Raw genomic sequence first — 22829 nt, 5'->3', positions numbered from 1 at the left:
GCCACATGCACGCACAAACACAGCATTATTGAAAACATGGCATGGCACTGAGGTTTGAGGTAAAACGCCACCCTTTGAGGCGTCCAGACTAAAAATTAACATCGTCGTAAAAACAATATGAAACATACTTTAAAATATATGTAAATGATGAATGAATGAATGAAAATGTGAAATAGTCAGAATAATAGTAGTAATATCAGCAATAAATAGAAAATAATTGTAAGATGTGCTGATGTAATTACAAAAAAACAATACAATAATAATGTCATTAATTAAAAAAATATCCAATAATAAATGTATACAATAAATATATGCGGTTTGAACAGTAAACCAATACAAAATTAATATTACTTAATTTTTTAATTTAATTTATATTTGTATTAATTATTTTCCAAAAATAACACCAGCCAAAACATATAACAGAGAAAAAAACAAAACACACAAGACAAAGCAAATACAACCAAACAAACTAGAGAAAATCCAAAGTGAAAAGAAATTAAAATAATAAATAAAATAAAATAAAACAAATATATATATAATAATATTACTTAATTAACAAGGTTGCAGTGTAACAAGCATTTAAAATGCATTTATAAATAAATACATTAAGAAAATTAAAATATGCCCCCAACCTCTTGTTCTCATTATTAATGTTGGCGATGGGGAAAGAAGAAGCTTTATTCATCCTGTTATTAAATGAAACATTTTTTAACCTCCTCCCCACCCCCCAAATAGAAAGAACTAAATCCTCAGTCCTCTTTGGAGGAAACAACACTGTTTTCAAGTCACAGGTTCACAAACGCAGTAGGGAGCTCACTGTGTTGTCCTTATACCATACTTCCTGCACACGTCCTCGTGTCTTCTGTACTCACAGAAGACTTTTCCTTTCAACCTGCGGGCCACAATCAGACAATGTCGGTATCCCGTCTTTCTTTGGCTTACGCCCTCAGCCATGTAAAGCTTTTCTGTTCTGATATACATCTTTAACAATTTACAATGAAAATTACAGATACAAACGGTCTGTAAAATATTAAATGTACATTCAATGAATGGATTCAAAGCGCCAATCCGTGGCAGAACAAAACACGCAGCATTTGCTAGAGTTAAAACCTTAGAAAAAAAAATAAAACCACAAACCTGCGAGCGACAATCAAACAATGTCGGTATCCTGTCTGTCTTTGGCTTACGCCTAAACACACAGAATAACACTCGTTACCTACGCACGTAAGCACACACACACATACGCACGCACACACACACACCGAACCAGTCTCATTTAACAAAGAACAGCCGGTTGGCGCCAATATTAGCAATGTAAAACATTACCTGGAATCCGAACTTAAAACTAGGGAACAACACAGGTAAACGTACTCACATTCTTGGTACACACATTCATTCATTAAAGACCTAATTTCCACCGAAAAACAAACAAAAATGTCAGTGGGATCGCCCGACCGAGACTCACCCTACACAACCCTGGAGGACTACAGGGGCTCAGGAGGGACAAAAAGACATCAAACCGTCCTCTCACAGGCGAGCAGAAAAGAAAACTATGTAAAGATAAAATTATCAAACAAAATATAATATAATAACAAAGGTGTATTTTAACTCATGCATGTAGACTTTCAGTTTAGAATGACATACATTCCCACTGCTGCAAAGGAGGATTGATATCTTAAAAAAGAGAAAAAGAGAAAAAGGCTGCAGCTTGGACAATGGCTGAGGTTCACTGTGGGAAAAGGACGCAAACAGCGAGAACATGCTAATCATTTATTTATGTGACACCTTGAAAAGCCTCCAAATACTCTTGGCACATACTTTATATGCGGTGTACTGTAGTGTACCGGCCTTATTGCTGGGCGCCCCACTACCTTCAATCAATCGACTGCCGCGATGGCAGAGCGAGTGGGCTCCAACAGCTATTTGAAGGCAAAAAGCACAATGCATAATGTGTCCCTGCATGCTGTCTCTGAAGGCATTACAGGCAATGAAATGTCAATCCTCTCGTCGCGCTCGCTCAAGAAAATCATTTCTGCACCTCAGCAGCAAATCTGCGGCAGGTCAAAGATTTGGAACTATGATAATCACTTCAACTACTTTGGAGAAATGCGTTTTTTTCGGCGCGTAGAAAATTCACTGTGACCGCTGTGTCGTCCAATCTTGCGTCGACGATATTGACTCGCATATAAGACGACCCTAAATGTAACCCCACTCCTATTTTTCAAGACTCGCTTTTAGTTATATCTTTTTTCAAAGACAGAGTCAGTCATTTCGTGTTTCAATATTAGCGAACTGGTGGAGTTTTGATGATCAGCATTAGTTTAAAAATAAGCATCATAACTCCTTCTCTGCTGTTTGCTAACGTGTTAACAATTATTGAGACACATTTTTTCCCCCAGCAGGTGTTTGTGCCATGGCTGCATCTCGCCAGGTCACTATTGTGTGTGCTCGTGTGTGTGCAGGCGTGTACGTGTGTGTGTGTGTGTGTGTGTGTCTGTGTGTTTATGTGTGCAGTGAGTGACAGAAAGAAAAAGGGGAGCAGGTGTTTCGCGCCACTTAAAAAATCTGTAAACCTCAAATATAAGACCACATGTCTTTTTTAGACTTTTTTTCTATAGAAAAAATAGTCTTACGGCTTGGATTTTACTTCCAGCTCACGTCCCGGCCCATAAAATATGTGTAGTGGTCAAGCTCGCTATGTTCTCAGTGGTTACTAGGCGCCATTTAGCCTTTCTCGAAGAAAAAATGCCCCATGCTTGTGTTATTTTCGGCTGAATGAATGGTTCAAAACGCGAAAAAGGATATACTTTTCTTCAGAGTTCCTTGAGAGGTAATCAAAAAGGGCGGCAGAGTGCAAGATTTTACGAAACGGCGACGAGAAAAGCATGCAACTCACACTCCAGTCCAAGGGAGCAGAGTCGAAGAATGCAAGAGTTTGCAGTGATCACTTCGTTAAAGGTGTGTTTGATAGACTTTTAACGGTTATTATTTCCTATTTCAGTATTATCTTGGTATTATTTGTATTCCTTATACACGTTTGCTACAAGTGCTTTGAAAAGCACCAATAAAAAAGCAAATGTCAGCAAAAATCTAAAAGAGTTAAAGGGGAACATTATCACAATTTCAGAATGGTTAAAACCATTAAAAATCAGTTCCCAGTGGCTTATTATATTTTTCGAAGTTTTTTTCTAAATTTTACCCATCACGCAATATCCCTAAAAAAAGCTTCAAAGTGCCTGATTTTAACCATCGTTATAAACACCCGTCCATTTTCCTGTGACGTCACACAGTGAAGCCAACACAAACAAACATGGCGGAAAGAACAGCAAGCTATAGCGACATTAGCTCGGATTCAGACTCGGATTTCAGCGGCTTAAGCGATTCAACAGATTACGCATGTATTGAAACGGATGGTTGTAGTGTGGAGGCTGGTAGCGAAAACGAAATTGAAGAAGAAACTGTAGCTATTGAGCCATATCGGTTTGAACCGTATGCAAGCGAAACCGACAAAAACGACATGACAGCCAGCGACACGGGAGAAAGCGAGGACGAATTCGGCGATCGCATTCTAACCAACGATTGGTATGTGTTTGTTTGGTATTAAAGGAAACTAACAACTATGAACTAGGTTTACAGCATATGAAATACATTTGGCAACAACATGCACTTTGAGAGTGCAGACAGCCCAATTTTCATCAATTAATATATTCTGTAGACATACCCTCATCCGCGTTCTTTTCCTGAAAGCTGATCTGTCCAGTTTTGGAGTTGATGTCAGCAGGCCAGGGAAGCTAGGGTCGATAGCTCGCTCGTCTGCGGGAACAAAGTGTCGCCATTGCTTGCCGTGCTACCGAGGTCCTTTGTCCCTTAATTGCTCACACACTCCGGCAGATTCAATGGGGGTCTGGCGGCAGATTTCTTTGACTTTATCGTTGGAAATGCATCTGCTTTGAGTGTCGCAGGATATCCACACATTCTTGCCATCTCTGTCGTAGCATAGCTTTCGTCGGTAAAGTGTGCGGAACAAACGTCCAATTTCTTGCCACTTTCGCATCTTTGGGCCACTGGTGCAACTTGAATCCGTCCCTGTTCGTGTTGTTACACCCTCCGACAACACACCGACGAGGCAGGATGTCTCCAAGGCACGGAAAACAGTCGAAAAAACGGAAAATAACAGAGCTGATTTGACTCGGTGTTTGAGAAAATGCGAATATTAGAAAGGCGTTTAATTCGCCAAAATTCACCCATTTAGAGTTCGGAAATCGGTTAAAAAAATATATGGTCTTTTTTCTGCAACATCAAGGTATATATTGACGCTTACATAGGTCTGGTGATAATGTTCCCCTTTAAGCTTTTGCCAAAGGCCGCAATCATTAATGAAGCTTTCAGCACATGCACGATGTTGACATCTATAGTTATATTTTGATAAAGACGGGAAAATCATGCCACTCGTAAATGGCGCGTACAACAGCAACAAACATGGCAACTTAGACGCTAAGTTAAATCATAAAATGCAACCTTACCTGAGCAAAAACAATGCGGTGAGTCTTGATACTAATTTCCTTGACCCAGCCACACACAAAGAAGTTGTAGACCTCCATGCTTTTTCCAAGTTTTCATCCGTTTTGTCGTGTAAAATGACGCCAGAGCACACGATAGTTCGATATGTCTGGGAACGAGATTGACGGATAATGCTTGATATCACTCGACAAATCTTTTTTTGATAAAGTGTAGAGATCTATTCTATTGCATAGTTAGATTTTTTGCTCATATCTGCTTTTAGCAGGAAGATTTAAGCCTCTTTTGTCCTCAGATAGTTCGCGCGCTGCTTGCTGTACATCTTGGCTTGGTTGACCACGGCTGGTTTTCACTTACGGGAAGAAGTCACGTGACGGAATACATACAATACTGGGTTGATGTGGTCACTAATCAGTGGCATTTTGATGGAGTTACGATTATTTTTTTTATTTTTTTGGACACAAGAAACCAAAAAACCTCTCCACTTACAAATATTTTACATTAAATAATAATATTGAAAGAAAATTTACATTTTTTGTGTCAAAAAATTAGCAGGAAGAAGCAAAAGCCTATAATGTCACTCACATTGAATAATGTAATTCTTTGTCAAGAGTACAATACATAATCACCTTATGTATAAGAAACAATATTCAGTATGTTATAGTGTTGTCCCGATACTAATATTTTGGTGCCGGTACCAAAAATTATTTAGATACTTTTCGGTACTTTTCGGTACTTTTCTAAATAAAAGGGACCACAAACAATTGCATTATTGGCTTTATTTTCAGAAAAAATCTTAGGGTACATTAAACATATGTTTCTTATTGCAAGTTTGTCCTTAAATAAAATAGTGAACATACAAGACAACTTGTACGATCAGTGTCAGAGCTTGGTCCGCATTGCCGGCGGTAAGTCGGACATGTTTCTAGTGAGGCGCAGTCAGGGCTTTGAGGGGATCCGGTTTGGTGGCTGTAGGATTAGGTCTTTGCTTTTTGCAGATGATGTGGTCCTGATGGCTTCATCTGGCCAGGATCTTCAGCTCTCACTGGAACAGTTCACAGCCGAGTGTGAAGCAACTGGGATGAGAATCAGCACCTCCAAGTCCGAGTCCATAGTTCTCGCCCGGAAAAGGGTGGAATGCCATCTCCAGTTTGGGGTGGAGACCCTACCCCAAGTGGAGGAGTTCAAGTACCTCGGAGTCTTGTTCACGAGTGAGGGAAGAGTGGATTGTGAGATCGACAGGCGGATCGGTGCGGCGTCTTCAGTAATGCGGACGCTGTATCAATCCGTTGTGGTGAAGAAGGAGCTGAACCGGAAGGCAAAGCTCTCAATTTACCGGTCGATCTACGTTCCCATCCTCACCTATGGTCATGAGCTTTGGGTTATGACCGAAAGGACAAGATCACGGGTACAAACGGCCGAAATGAGTTTCCTCCGCTGGGTGGCGGGGCTCTACTTTAGAGATAGGGGGGAGCTCAAAGTAACGCCGCTGCTCCTCCACATCGAGAGGAGCCAGATGAGGTGGTTTGGGCATTTGGTCAGGATGCCACCCGAACGCCTCCCTAGGGAGGTGTTTAGGGCACGTCCGACCGGTAGGAGGCCACGGGGAAGACCCAGGACACGTTGGGAAGACTATGTCTCCTGGCTGGCCTGGGAACGCCTCGAGATCCCCCGGGAAGAGCTAGACGAAGTGGCTGGGGAGAGGGAAGTCTGGGCTTCCCTGCTTAGGCTGCTGCCCCCGTGACCCGAATTCTGATAAGCGGAAGAAGATGGATGGATGTGGGGGAAGGGTGGCTAATTTTTGCAGTTACAGATTCACACATGCAAACCAACAGATGCCAACATACCTCCTTTCTCCCCAAACAACTTTTCTCAGAGCTTTTCTTCCGGCCATTCACGCACAAATAATGTGAAAAGAGGCAGTTGAAGTACAAACCCCGTTTCCATATGAGTTGGGAAATTGTGTTAGATGTAAATATAAACGGAATACAATGATTTGCAAATCCTTTTCAACCCATATTCAATTGAATGTACTACAAAGAAAAGATATTTGATGTTCAAACTCATAAACTTTTTTTTTTTTTGCAAATAATAATTAACTTAGAATTTCATGGCTGCAACACGTGCCAAGTGCATGTTCACCACTGTGTTACATGGCCTTTCCTTTTAACAACACTCAGTAAATGTTTGTGAACTGAGGAGACACATTTTTAAGCTTCTCAGGTGGAATTCTTTCCCATTCTTGCTTGATGTACAGCTTACGTTGTTCAACAGTCCGGGGGTCTCCATTGTGGTATTTTAGGCTTCATAATGCGCCACACATTTTCAATGGGAGTCAGGTCTGGACTACAGGCAGGCCAGTCTAGTACCCGCACTCTTTTATTATGAAGCCACGTTGATGTAACACGTGGCTTGGCATTGTCTTGCTGAAATAAGCAGGGGCGTCCATGATAACGTTGCTTGGATGGCAACATATGTTGCTCCAAAACCTGTATGTACCTTTCAGCATTAATGGCGCCTTCACAGATGTGTAAGTTACCCATGTCTTGGGCACTAATACACCCCCATACCATCACAGATGCTGGCTTTTCAACTTTGCGCCTATAACAATCCGGATGGTTCTTTTCCTCTTTGGTCCGGAGGACACGATGTCCACAGTTTCCAAAAATAATTTGAAATGTGGACTCGTCAGACCACAGAACACTTTTCCACTTTGTATCAGTCCATCTTAGATGAGCTCAGGCCCAGCGAAGCCGACAGCGTTTCTGGGTGTTGTTGATAAACGGTTTTCGCCTTGCATAGGAGAGTTTTAACTTGCACTTACAGATGTAGCGACCAACTGTAGTTACTGACAGTGGGTTTCTGAAGTGTTCCTGAGCCCATGTGGTGATATCCTTTACACACTGATGTCGCTTGTTGATGCAGTACAGCCTGGGGGATTGAAGGTCACAGGCTTAGCTGCTTACGTGCAGTGATTTCTCCAGATTCTCTGAACTCTTTGATGATATTACGGACCGTAGATGGTGAAATCCCTAAATTCATTGCAATAGCTGGTTGAGAAAGGTTTTTCTTAAACTGTTCAACAATTTGCTCACGCATTTGTTAACAAAGTGATGACCCTCGCCCCATCCTTGTTTGTGTCTGACTGAGCATTTCATGGAATCTACTTTTATACCCAATCATGGCACCCACCTGTTGCCTGTTCACTCGTGGGATGTTCCAAATAAGTGTTTGATGAGCATTCCTCAACTTTATCAGTATTTATTGCCACCTTTCCCAACTTCCTTGTCACGTGTTGCTGGCATCAAATTCTAAAGTTAATGATTATTTGCAAAAAAAAAAAAATGTTTATCAGTTTGAACATCAAATATGTTGTCTTTGTAGCATATTCAACTGAATATGGGTTGAAAATGATTTGCAAATCATTGTATTCCGTTTGTATTTACATCTAACACAATTTTCCAACTCATATGGAAACGGGGTTTGTACATTTGGAAAAAAGGTTGTTTAGCAGGTTAAAAAAAACCAAAAAGGAGGATTCATGATGTTAATATAAAGGTAAGGCTGATCAATGAAGCCGAGTCATATAACTGTCAGACAGAGAAAATATCCAACTTTTATTCATACATCATAGGATTGGATGCCGATGTTTGCTTTTGTTAATAGATCAACGATCGGTTTTAACTCAGCTGTGTCACAGAATTTGCAGGTACATGGCTAAAGATTTTACTCATGAAAGATTCCTTCAAAAGAGATGGACGCTCTGAAAGACACAATTAAATTTCCATATTCCTTGTTACACACATGCAGGAGTTGCATGAATTCCAGGAGGTTGTGTGTCTTTGAGAGCAAGCGTCAACAAACGCGTCGTCTATCCACAGTGCGAAATTGCTTCTAAAAATACTAATCCTCACCACCATGTGGGGAAAAAATACTTAATACTTAATATAACCTTTTTATTAAGTACTATTATCACTGGAGGACGAGAGGAAACGGAATGGCTATGCATGCTACACACACACCGAGCAGGACGACACAAGTAATTCATTGCTAAAGTTTGAATGTAAAGTAGGGGTGATTGATCCAGACGTTGACTATTGATACGTAGTGTAGTATCAGTGTATAAACAATACTAAAGTTATTGTTTATACATGGGGCGGCATGGCGTAGTGGGTAGAGCAACCGTGCCAGAAACCTGAGGGTTGCAGGTTCGCTCCCCGCCACTTACCATCCAAAAAAAAAAAAAAATGCTGCCGTTGTGTCCTTGGGCGGGACACTTCACCCTTTGCCCCCGGTGCCACTCATACCGGTGAATTGAATGATAGGTGGTGGTCGGAGGGGCCGTTGGCGCAAATTGCAGCCACGCTTCCGTCAGTCTACCCCAGGGCAGCTGTGGCTATGAAAGTAGCTTACCACCACCAGGTGTGAATGTTTGATGGGTTCTACATGTAAAGCGACTTTGGGTACTTAGAAAAGCGCTATATAAATCCCAGTTATTATTATTATTATTAAAGTGATTAGATCAATATTTTTGTTGTTGATTTGACGATGTCATTGTTTTGTTCATATTTGTTACTGTTTACATACTCAGGGAGTAAGTCTGTTGATGCAAGAAGACTTTGAGGGAAAAACATAATGATTTAAATGGGAGCCAATAGCACTTTTTGCTTTTGTTTAATTATTGTGCACTAGTAACGTTTTTTGGTTAAAAAAAAAAATAGTATGTAGTACATCATCTGATTTACAACAATACTAGCAAATTCTAAATGTGATCAAATAAGCTTGTTAAAATGTGTTTTATTTAGTTACTTGCTATAAAACGTTTTCATTTCGGAAATTAATCGTCGAAGTATCGGATCAGGCCAGAATGTTAAACGGGACGTTCCTACTTTTATTATTATTTTGTTATTTCGTTGATATTGAAACTCTGATTTAATGAGATGTTTCTGTAGTGGATTTTATCTTCAAACTGAATGAAAAAAATAACACAGATTTTGATTATATGTGAGTCAATATGCTGTTACAGTGATTAAAAGAGAAAATACAGTATTATCTTTGTAAAGGCAGACTTTTGACACAGAAACTGTTGAGGCTGTTTAGTAAGATTTTACACTGAAAAGTGTTGCTTTGCAACTTTCCCCAAAACTTCCAACGTCAAATTCCTTCCTAGACGTATTGACTGATCTGCCAACCGTGGAATGTGATGAGAAGCATGAAAGAATGACATTTTCTGTTTGTCTTCCATTGGGTCAGCATGGATGTCCTCATGAAAGCGGACCTCACACTGACCAACACCACCAGCCACCCAGCAGAACCTGACCACCTGGACTTAATCAAAACCCAAGGACTGAACCACAGTGACCCACTGGACATGTTTGTGGGCATGGAGCTTCTTCTGCGTTTCAAACCTCTCTTCATGCCGCTCTACTGCCTCGTCGTGGTCATCGCCAGCGTGGGGAACTCCTTCCTGTTGACTTGCATCCTGGTGGATAAAAAACTCCACAACGCCACCAACTTTTTCATCGGAAACCTGGCTGCTGGAGACCTGCTGATGTGTCTGAGCTGCGTGCCGCTGACCATGTCCTATGCCTTCGACAGCCACGGGTGGGCTTTTGGGAGACCGCTGTGTCACTTGGTGCCTTTACTGCAATGTGCTACTGTGTTTGCGTCCGTGCTGTCCCTCACAGCCATCGCTGTAGACCGATACGTCGTCTTAGGTAAGACACATCTTGGAAGCCATGCTTCCTTGGTCCACTCTTCCCCAAGTCTTGCAGTCTGTAGGTGACATCATTCAATCCTGTATGGACCCTCTTACTGTGGTGTGTCTAAGGATGGGTACCGAAATCGTAGCTTTTGTACAGTGCCAACAAGTATTGTATGAATGATAACTAGAGATGTCCGATAATATCGGCCGATAAATGCTTTAAAATGTAATATCGGAAATTATCGGTATCGGTTTCTCTGTACTCGCTGTACGGAGTGGTACACGGACGTAGGGAGAAGTACAGAGCAGTTGCGTCTCCCAGTCATACTTGCCAACCCTCCCGATTTTCCCGGGATACTCCCGAATTTCAGTGCCCCTCCCGAAAATCTCCCGGGGCAACCATTCTCCCGAATTTCTCCCGATTTCCACCCAGACAACAATATTGCGGGCGTGCCTTTAAGGCACTACCTTTGCGTGCCGGCCCAATCACATAATATCTACGGCTTTTCACACACACAAGTAAATGCAAGGCATACTTGGTCAACAGCCATACAGGTCACACTGAGGGTGGCCGTATAAACAACTTTAACACTGTTACAAATATGCGCCACACTGTGAACCCACACCAAATAAGAATGACAAACACATTTCGGGAGAACATCCGCACCGTAACACAACATAAGCACAACATAAGCACAACAGAACAAATACCCAGAACCCCTTGCAGCACTAACTCTTCCGGGACGCTACAATATACACCCCCCGCTACCCCCCCCTCCACCCCCACCTCAACCCCGCCCCCGCAACCCTGCCCACCTCAACCTCCTCATGCATGTCCCAAATTCCAAGCTGCTGTTTTGAGGCATGTTAAAAAAAAGAATGCACTTTGTGACTTCAATAATAAATATGGCAGTGCCATGTTGCCATTTTTTTCCATAACTTGAGTTGATTTATTTTGGAAAACCTTGTTACATTGTTTAATGCATCCAGCGGGGCATCACAACAAAATTAGGCATAATAATGTGTTAATTCCACGACTGTATACAGTGTATATCGGTATCGGTTGATATCGGAATCGGTAATTAAGAGTTGGACAATATCGGAATATCGGATATCGGCAAAAAATCCATTATCGGACATCTCTAATGATAACCCTGATCTACACTTATAGTAGCACAAATATGCACATTTGCACAACTACAGTAACAAAAGTCCGTCCAAAAAGTCATTTATTTTGGATATATCATTTCAAAGAAAAAAAGGCACTGGACTTTAAGGGGAACTGCAACTTTTTGGAATTTTGCCTACCGTTCACAATCATTATATGAGTGACAAGAACACACATGTTTTTTTATGATATTGAAGATGATAAAAAAACACTTGAAAAATGCGGCTAATGGGAGTCACTGTAGTAGCATTCAAAGCCCTCTAAAACAACTTTAAAACTCTCCATCAATGTTTTATATACACAGGGCAAATATATATATAATGTAGTAACAGACACATTCATAACAATATGTAATATGTTCAATATTTACTGTATTTTTATCATTTTAAATACTTCCTGGACTGATTTCTTCCGCGCACTGATTTGTGATTCCATAGCAGCGCACGTCTGACTTCCAGTGTGTTTCTACTTCCAGAATCAAACACGAGTGTGTTTTCTAATCATGGCAGAAGTGGTAACAGACAACGAAGACGACTATTTTTGGACAAATGAGGCTTCACAACCTTATACTTTTGAAGCTAAATATCTGCTGCTTACAGAAGCGAGCACAAAGGAAGAGTGAGACGTTAGAGCAGACAGCGGGAAGAGGGGGATGAAAGCCATTTTGACGCTATAAATATGGAATTTGGAAACAAGTTGTTTCGACATAAATGGATTGCTTACCCAAAATCAACAGGAAACGTCCCCAGCTGGACCAGATGAACAACTGTCCATCGAGTGAGTCACTTTAATATCGATCATGATAGACGCAGCACGCCACGCGTGTTAGTACAACTACAGTACATACGCTGTCTGGCTAGCTCAGCTGTGTACAAACAAAACATGAAATGTGGGCTAATACTTTACTGATACAGTGATATAGTTGTTCATGTTTTTCAGTCAGTACAGCTTGGTGTTCTATCGCAGTGTTGTGCATTGCAAACTGAAACATGTTTTATGTTGTTGTAGAAGCTAGCTTATTTCTTGCCGTAGCTAGCTGTAACAGCTAATACCGAAGCACGCCGATGTGTTAGTACGCAAAAAGAAGAAAAAGAGTTCACGGGTCACGGAACATACCGTATTTTTCGGAGTATAAGTCGCTCCGGAGTATAAGTTGCACCGGCCGAAAATGCATAATAAAGAAGGAAAAAAACATATATAAGTCGCACTGGAGTATAAGTCGCATTTTTTGGGGAAATGTATTTGATAAAAGCCACAGACATTTGAAAGGCAATTTAAAATAAATAAAGAATAGTGAACAACAGGCTGAATAAGTGTACGTTATATGACGCATAAATAACCAACTGAGAACGTGCCTGGTATGTTAACGTAACATATTATGGTAAGAATAATTCAAATAACTATAACATATAGAACATGCTATACGTTTACCAAACAATCTGTCACTCCTAATCGCTAAATCCCATGAAATCTTATACGTCTAGTCTTTTACGTGAATGAGCTAAATAATATTATTTGATATTTTACGGTAATGTGTTAATAATTTCACACATAAGTCGCTCCTGAGTATAAGTCGCACCCTCGGCCAAACTATGAAAAAAACTGCGACTTACAGTCCGAAAAATACGGTAAATTAAGTATTGTTGATGGTTTTTGAATGCTTCTTTAAAGTGATTTAGAGGTAAAAAATTGATTGCTCCCATTAGCTGCATTGCTAGCCACCGAGTATGAGCTAATTTTTATATGTTAGAAAGCAAAAAAAAAACCTTTGTCTTCTTGTCTCTCATAATAATTGTGAATGATAGGCAAAATTAAAAAAAAAAGTGCAGTTCTCCTGTAAAAGGATCATATCATGATTTATTTTCTACATTTAGAACACTTCCTTGTGGTCTGCGTAACATGTAATGGTCGTTCTTTGGTCAAAAATGTGCATAGATCATGTTTTACAGACCGTTTTAAAGTCTTGGCGGGAAGTCTTACGTACATAGTTCCACTTCGACAGTGTCTTCTCCCCGCCATACTTGTAGTAGTTTTTAGTGCTTCTATAGCCAGTCTACTAACAGATATATGTTAAAACTATACGCTACTTTGTGTTAGAAATTACAACAGCGGAGGGTGCATGTACACAACAAAAGGCTGTCCAATTCTGATTTTTTTTTGTGGTCAAAACCAATCTTTTTAGTGGTCTTTCGCTGTACAAAAAAAATTTGATTTCTAATGTGAATGCAATCTGACCCGCATGCGGTCATGACGTCTCACGCACTGCAATGTTTACAGAAGTAAACTTGTGCAATCCAAGTCGACATTTACTGAACCGAATTGTGATTAAGGGCTATATAAGTAAACTTTAGTTGATTGATTGACGTGAGTTCCTAAAACTTATTATTTTCACCTGTTTTCAAACATTAGGCCTGTTATAACGTTATAAATAACTGTAAAATGTGCATCATTTGTCTCGTCCCTGCTTCTCACACCAGAGTGGAGGACTGATTAATGCCAAAGTACAAAGAGTTACAGTCTGGAAGGGATTCCTATGGCAACCATTCCTGGGTAGATCTCGCGTGAGAGGAAATATCATTAATCATTTCATGCAATGCAGTCGGCTGAAAATGATGGAAAGCGCCACACTACATAGCAACTGACATTGTGGTCAGAGTTGGAATTGCTACAAAACACATTTTAAGATATTTAACACTCTACTGGATGAGGAAAGTGCACTCTCCCCACGTTTCATGTGTTAGGTAAACCGTGACAAGTGAGGCCACATGACTCGCCTTCTTACTGTACAGTCGCCCAAGCGAGATGTTATCAATGCATCAACGACTACTTTTGAGTGCTTTGTGGGCAGTTATGCTTTTGACCTAAGGAGTTTCCGAAGAAGGGCGGCAGTAGGTCCGGGCCGAGGGCACTGTTCAGGCCAGAGAAGAGATCAGGCTCACCAAAAATTACGATCTCAGTTTCTTTTGTCACTTAAATTGAGACAATTTATGGACATCCAGTCATTTACCTCTTGTAGGCATTAAATTAGTGTTTTAGGTGAGTCTGTTTTGGAAGTAAAGCTAAGATATGAAAAGGGATTTTATTTAGTTATTAATTTATTTTCCAAAATGACCCCTTTTCATTGAAGGCCACACCGCAGCAAGGGCTGCCTTTAGAGGGTCGCTTTTTTTTTAAATTAATTTAAATTATACATGCAGGTAATTAATCATCATTAATCAAAATTCAAGTATGATGCATCCGATTAAGAGCAAATAATCATTTGACAGCACTAATGTAAATGTAAATAAATTATATTATTACACATTTGCTGATGCATTTAATCAGATTTTTTATGTACAAATGAATGGATAACTTGCTTTGAAGTCATAAATAAAGGTGACAAGCAGATATTTAACTGTTTATTTTTGTCTTTACAAAACTATTTTTAACACAGTACATGATGTAATGTTTGGCATGATTAGATAATATTTCAATGATATATATATATATAATATATATATATGACTGTTTTTTTTGAAAGAACAAATGCATTTAGTAAAACATTGAAGTATTTTATTGAAACGTGATTTCCAGGCTTTAGTGGGCCACGTACACTGACGTGGCGGGCCAGATCTGGCCCTGGGGCCTTGAGTTTGTCATCTGTGATGTAGCGGGAGGATAATACCGGGCCCGAAATGTAGCCTTGAGGCGCGCCACAGGTTAGAGGAGCTTTTTCAGAAAAATGTCCAAGGTTGACAGCGACAGACCAGATAGTTTTTTAAAGCATCAGCTGAAATGTGTTGCTTCTTTTGTGTCTTTGTCTTGATGTTTCCATTTTCTTCTCTCAGCTCACCCTGTGCGAAGGAGGATCTCTTTGTGGGGTTGTGGCGCGGTGGCGACGGCTGTCTGGCTTTTATCTCTGGCCTTGGCGGCGCCGCCGTCCTTTTACACGCGCTACCTCGACCTGCGGCCCAGTGGCGTAGACCTCGTGGTTTGCGAGGAGTTCTGGCCCGAAAACGGCAATCTGCGACTGCTCTATTCCTGCTTCATCCTCATCGCCTCCTACATGATCCCACTGCTGTCCGTCAGCATCTCGTACTGCGCCATCAGCCTCAGCCTCAAGCGCTATGCGGTACCCGGCGAGCGGGCCGGCGGGAAGCAACACTGGAAGCAAAAAAGGAGGAAGACCTTCTCGCTGTTGGTGGCCTCAGTGCTCGCCTTTGCTCTCTGCTGGCTGCCTTTGCAGGTAACTGTATGTCCAAAAAGCCTCTCCATGAATGTTTCATGCTTCATCAAACCCACACACAGGATTAACTGCCCATAAAAGGAATACGTTGTAGACATCGTTATGAGAGATATGATGTTCACCATGAGCCGTGCCAAAGTCTCCCATATTAGATCATCACAGTAATGGGAGAGGCAAGTTAATGCAGCATAGCTGAACAAACATGTCTTCGGTAGATCAAGTAGATCACCACCAAGATAGCAGGACAGCAATTTTGGAGCAATCAGGCTATCATCCCCACAAGAGAGCAGAATATATATCCACAAGTATTGCCAGCTATTTCTACAATAATGATTGTGTTGACTTTTTCAGTCGATAGAAAATCTATACTGCTATATAAGCTGCACACTGACTACTCTAAAGCAGTGTATCGAGGGGAACTGCACTTTTTTGGGAGAATTTTGCCTATCGTTCACAATACAAATGAGAGACAAGAAGACAAAATATATATATCTTTTTTTTGTGCTATCTGACATATAAAAATCGGCTCGTCCTAGGTGGCTAGCAATGCAGCTAATGGGGGAAATCAATTCTACCTCTAAATCACTTAAAAGATCCATTGAAAAACCGTCACCAATACTTATTTTACGTTCCATAGCCTGTATAATAACCAAGCTGTAGCGACATTGTTATTGTGAGAGCGAACACTTCCGAACTCTTTTTCTAGCGTAGTAACACATCGGCATGCTTTCGGTATTAGCCGTAAAAGTTAGCTTCTATGACAACACGAAATGCGTTTCAGTTTGTAATGCACTACACTGCAATAGGACACCAATTTGTACTGACTGAAAAACATAAACAATCATATTACAGTATCTGTAAAGTATTAGGCCACATTTCATGTTTTGTTTGTACACAGCAAGCCAGACAGCATATTTACTGTAGTGCTGCATGTATCATGATCAATATTAAAATGACTCACTCAATGGACAAATGTTTTTTTTTCCGGTTTATGTGGGTAAGCACTCCATTTATGTCAAAATAGAATGGCTTTAAGTTCCACATTTACAGCGGCAAAGTCACTTTCACCTCACTCTCTTGGCTTTCGTCTGCTCCAAGGTCTCACTCTTCCTTCGTGCTCGCTTCTAGAAGCAGTAATTCATCCTCAGTATATTCAGCCTTAAAAAGATAAGCTTGTGAATCCTCATTTGTCCAAAAATAGTCGTCTTCGTTGTCTGTTATTGATTCTGCCATGCTTAGTAAACAAAACTTGCGTTTGTTTCCGGAAGTAGGAACAAACATTTGTTGCCAGAAGTCGGATGTGCGCTGCTGTGGAAACGGAAATAAATGCGCGGAAGAAATCAGTCCCAGCAATGATTAAATTGATCAAAATAAGGTAAATATTGAACATATTACATATTGTTATGATCGTGTCTGTTACTACATTATATAAATACTTGTAGTGTGTACATAAAAGGTTGATGGAGGGTTTTGAAGGCTACAACGGTGATTCCCATTAGCCGCATCTTGCAAGCGTTTTTTATCATCTTTAAACTAAAGATAACGATTGTGAACAATAAGCAAAATTCCCCCCAAAAAAGTGCAGTTCCCCTTTTACATGTAGGGTTGGGCTGTGATCGTCCCCGAGACGTCAGCCTAAAAATATTTGTTTCTCAGCTGTGGTTCGTATGGGCGGCATCAGTACACTTTTCCTCTACTTATGGCAGTAATGACAATCTTAAACAAACAGAAGAAGTCTGGAGCTAAAGTCATAGAGAAGTTTCTTTAGTGCAAAAATTATGACTAAAGTGGTAAAGCTGGGATTTTCTTTGCATTTCAGTTTAGTTAAAAGGGCTGTTTGCAACATGTGCACAGATGCTTAGAGCAGTAATTTTCAACCAGTGTGCCGTGAGAGATCGTCAGGTGTGCCGTGGGAAATTATTTAATATCTCCTAATTAACCATTGTCGGGTGTCTGTGCTATAATAAAGTGCGGCAGGTAATGTAATACTCTTCTATTTCAGTAGGTGGCAGCAGAGTAATACTCTTCTATTTCAGTAGGTGGCAGCAGAGTAAATACCTGTAAAGACAATCGAGTTAGTGCGTGACAGTGACAGTTTGGGATCGCAGCAAGAGGAGGCGAGCAAGTGACAGTGATGGAGAAGTTTTAGTGCTTGGTGTGTGGTGAGAAGCTATCCAATAGCGCCATGGTGCCAAGCAAGCTTAAACGCCATATCCAAATGAAACACCCTTCCGTTCAAAACAAGCCGATGGAATATTTTGTACGCTTACGTACAAACAATGAGAAACAGGCAACGATTTTTTTTTTTCAGGGCCAATACCAACCATTAGTAGTCAAGGAGGCCCATAACCAATTTTTGGAGCCGATATTTTAATGGGGTTCGGGGAATGGCCGTCTGAGCCCCAGCCTGGCAGAAAAGAGCGCTGGTAAATCCTACTACCGTATTTTTCGGAGTATAAGTCGCACCGGCCGAAAATGCATAATAAAGAAGGAAAAAAACATATATAAGTCGCACTGGAGTATAAGTCGCATTTTTGGGGGAAATGTATTTGATAAAACTCAACACCAAGAATAGACATTTGAAAGGCAATTTAAAATAAATAAAGAATAGTGAACAACAGGCTGAATAAGTGTACGTTATATGACGCATAAATAACCAACTGAGAACGTGCCTGGTATGTTAACGTAACATATTATGGTAAGAGTCATTCAAATAACTATAACATATAGAACATGCTATACGTTTACCAAACAATCTGTCACTCCTAATCGCTAAATCCCATGAAATCTTATACGTCTAGTCTCTTACGTCAGTGTTTTTCAACCACTGTGCCGCGGCACACTATTTTGGGTAAAAATATTTTTTGCAAACAAGTAATTATAGTCTGCAAATGATGTGTTGTTGTTGAGTGTCGGTGCTGTCTAGAGCTCGGCAGAGTAACAATATTATACTCTTCAATATCAGTAGGTAGCTAATTGCTTTGTAGATGTCGGAACATGGTTTGTTGTGATCCCAATATGCAGATGACAGTGGGAGGCAGTGTGCAGGTAAAAAGGTGTCTAATGCTAAAACCAAAACTAAGCAAAAGGTGAGTGCCTCTAAGAAAAGGCATTGAAGCTTAGGGAACAAAACTAAACCTGAACTGGCTACAAAGTAAACAAAAACAGAATGCTGGACGACAGCAAAGACTTACAGCGTGTTGAGCAAAGATGGCGTCTACAAAGTACATCCAAACATGACATGACAATCAACAATGTCCCCACAAAGAAGGATAGCAACAACTGAAATATTCTTGATTGCTAAACCAAAGCAGATGCGGTGAATAGTGCTCAAGGAAGACATGAAACTGCTACAGGAAAATACCAACGAAACAGGAAAAGTCACCAAAATAGGAGCGCAAGACAAGAAGTAAAACACTACACACAGGAAAACAGCAAAAAACTCAAAAAGAGTCAGGGTGTGATGTGACAGGTGGTGACAGTACACCTACTTTGAGACAAGAGCTATAGTGATGCAGGCTTGGTTATGCTTTAAAGTCATACCCAACAATTGCGACAACGACTTTTTACTGTGTGCTTCCGCATTTTTTCAGCGCAAAAAATGTGCCTTGGCTCCAAAAAGGTTGAAAAACACTGTCTTACGTGAATGAGCTAAATAATATTATTTGATATTTTACGGTAATGTGTTAATTATTTCACACATAAGTCGCTCCTGAGTATAAGTCGCTCCCCCGGCCAAACTATGAAAAAAAACTGCGACTTATAGTCCGAAAAATACGGTAATTTACTCCCTACTTATCACATTGTTCACATGTTTTTTAAATACTAAAGAGTGGCATCATATTTGTATCGTCTGATTTCTTTCTGTTGTAGTTGTAAAAATAAATATATATATATATATATATATATATATATATATATATATATATATATATATATATATATATATATATATATATATGCTGATACCGATAAAAGAAGGTGGATATTGATCTAAGTCAAAATGCCCAATATCGATGGCGATAATCGGCCCTGCCAACAATCGGTCGATCCCTACTCTAATGTGCAATACAGTTTCCTTTCTGTAGTATTGTCCCTTGGGAAGTAGCACGCACCCTTCTCTACTTGTTGGAACTCATGTTTCCCTTTGATGAACCGCAGCTCACCCAGTGCTGGCAGTACTCATGCAGCCCCAGATACTAACGTTCAATGGATAATAAATCTATACCGCTTTACAGTGACATGCGGTGACCTTCACGCCAGATGAGGCATCGATGCCTTTGGAGTTTTAAGTTTGAATAATTAATGTTAATACAAATTGCTCATTAAGATAACAGCAACAATAGGGGATTCATTCCCCTTCATAATACTGTTATCAAATATTTAGTCTCATTCTATTTATTTACTTTTATAAACATGTAAGACATTTTAATTACTTTCTACGATCAACTCTGGTTTGAGTGAAAGTTTTTGATCTTGGATATATAATCCTCCATGTTGACAGCCTCATTCATTCAGCAGAGCGTAAAAAGCATCTGACGTGTCACAAAAAAAATTAAACATAACGGTGGCTTCCTCACTAAAAAGCGAGAGTTACGACATGCACCTGCTAGCTGAAGTTCAACCAACTTATGCTGACTCACACTTTGGTGAGTCAGAATACTACACCGACGATTTTTCTCTATTTATAGTCCAATTATCAAGAAGAATGCTGTCAATGAATGCATTATGTATGCTGTGGAAGCTAGAAATTCATGGAGTAGAAATATTTCTGCAAACATTATATTGGTGACTTAAAAACTCTATAATGATTTTTGATAAAGAAAAACATTTTTAAAATTTAAATCATACCTCATTAAATACATGTATAACACGGTTTAATACCGGTACATGTATAACACAGTTTAATGGACAAATATTAATATTTATTTTATAAGGCTTTTCCTCCCCTGACCGCATGTCCCTGCTTCCATACAAACATTACACTGACTACTATCATAGCTAGACTAAATATACTTTCTATTAGAAGTGTCATGATCCAATATTGATATTATTGGATATCAGTTCGATGTCAATAAAAAAAAAAGATCGAAAAGTTAACATCTAATTTGTCCTCCAATAAGCGCACAAGGTTGATCTTTTCTTATATTTTAGTGAAATCTTTTGCAAAAGGTAAACATGGTAAACACTATAGGCTAATAGTAGCTAGCAGCTACACAACAGCTAAGCACTTATACCTAATAAGTGTCCTGAATTGAATGATATTGCAGTCTAAAACGACACATTTGTCAAAGTAAACAAGTATCAAATGATTATATTGGTATATTACGTACACATTCAAAGTCTGTAAAGTAGAAAAGTATTAAAAAGTAACCAGTAACAAATGTGTCCGCATAATTCAACTTACAGCCCCGTAAGCTTTAATTAATTAGTTATTGTTACCACTAGGTGTCGCCAAAAACACTTTCACTTCAAATGACTTAAAGGCAGCATATTCCATTCCAGTTCAAAGCAAATAAGTTAGGGTTTTTCTTGGCTTCCATTGTTATGTGTTTGATTAATTTCACTTGATCAAGCCTTTTCTAACATTCCCCACCACAAAATCGGATGAATATCAGGAATAATACCGCTGACTGACGTGTTCATTTGAAACAGTGTAGGCCGAATGCAGCTGAGATAGGCTCCAGCAACCCCCGCGACCCCAAGAGGGACAAGCGGTAGAAAATGGATAGATGGATGGATGGATAGGTCATACATACATATATGCACACTCATTCACTGTACAAACATACATACATACTGTACATACATATGCACATACATGTCCAGGGGAAACCGGATTGAAACACGGCACACTGCTAAAGCTTAACCTAGTTTTACCATAACAATCTATAAGGTTAATATAGTCCGCTCCTCTTTCTTTTCCCCCTCTTAATCCACTTTCAGTTGTAATTCAAGTATTCATTACATTTATGTATCGTTGCATTTGAAGCAATTTTAAAGTTGATAGTTGAGGTCTTTATTATTATTATTATTATTATTCATTATCAATAGTGTTTTTCTCTTGGTATTTTTATTGCTCTATTTGTAGTGCAATAATGTTCATTGTTATTTCTGTGTTACTATTAACTACTTCATTAACTGGTTCTTTGCTATAATTTCTGGTATCATATTTGTATGTATCATATTTTCTGATAATGTTCTGATGTTGTTGGTTTTTGTTGTTTTTGTCTCTCTCTCTCTGTCTTATCTCCCTCCTGTCTCCGCAATTTCCCCCTTCCGTCTTCTTTTCTTTTCTTTTTCCTATTCCGGTCCGGCTTCGCCAAACATTGAATACATCCATTTAATAAAGTCAAATACAAATAAGGCAACGAGAGAAGTATCCCACACTTCTCTTTTGTAAAGCAACAATATGATTTGCTGAGTGGCTGGACAGGACATGTTAAAATATAATAAAATTAAATATATTTTTTAAAAAGAAACAGTGGAGGTAACCAAATATTTTAGGATAACTCTAATTGCAGTATTTTATTGCAACAGTAGTTGCTAAAGTGCTAACATACATTTTTTGGTCTTTCCAAGGTGCTCAACCTCCTACTGGACCTGGACCCAGACTGTGACATTATCGGCAAGCGCTACATAAATGTCCTCCAAGTCTGCTGTCACTTGGTTGCGATGAGCTCGGCGTGTTACAACCCTTTCATCTACGCGTCACTGCACATCAAGGTACGCATGCACTTGAGGGGCTACCTGTGTCCTTGTCCTCATCAGAGGATGGTGCAGAGGTCCTTGTCCAGGAACTGATCTCATTTACGCAGAGTCCCACCCTGAATTGTGCATGCATGTCCTTTTCTGTCGTATTTACTTGCTAATCATGCAGAAATTATCCACATTTTTGAACTGAAGGCTTATTGGACTGAAGACAGGACTTCTAATAGTCAGATGATGGAACACTGAGCTTGGACATGAAGTATTTTAAAGCAAACGTAGTGTCTTCTCCTTTGACTGATGCTACAGGACGACATCACTCTGAGGGCTAAAAGAGTCAAATATGTTGGCTGGACTTGTAAATGCTTGACTTCAAAGCGCTAACCGCACTGTGAACTCTCTGCACATGGAACTTAGTCACGTGCACAGGACTGTTTTTGTCCCATGATACACTACATTATTTATTACCACCTTCTTCTCCAAAATGTAAATGTGTACCAGGGCTA

The 22829-nt window shown here is 39.8% G+C and overlaps 1 protein-coding gene across 1 annotated transcript in view; it reads left to right on the top strand.

Annotated features, from left to right (window-relative positions):
- The window catches only part of LOC133614230 (prolactin-releasing peptide receptor), a 27410-nt gene extending 4991 nt beyond the window's left edge, over window positions 1–22419 (top strand). The window contains exons 2-4 of the mRNA XM_061972071.2: window positions 9772–10235; window positions 15218–15615; window positions 22198–22419. Coding sequence (XP_061828055.1) covers window positions 9773–10235; window positions 15218–15615; window positions 22198–22419 — 1083 coding nt within the window. The 5' untranslated portion in view covers window position 9772. The remainder of the gene's footprint in view (window positions 1–9771; window positions 10236–15217; window positions 15616–22197) is intronic.
- Window positions 22420–22829: the final 410 nt, after the last annotated feature.

The sequence above is a fragment of the Nerophis lumbriciformis genome, linkage group LG17 (assembly GCF_033978685.3).
Source record: "Nerophis lumbriciformis linkage group LG17, RoL_Nlum_v2.1, whole genome shotgun sequence".
Lineage (NCBI taxonomy): Eukaryota > Metazoa > Chordata > Actinopteri > Syngnathiformes > Syngnathidae > Nerophis > Nerophis lumbriciformis.
The sequence above is the reverse complement of the archived record's forward strand: the minus strand, read 5'-3'. Positions and strand labels throughout refer to the sequence as shown.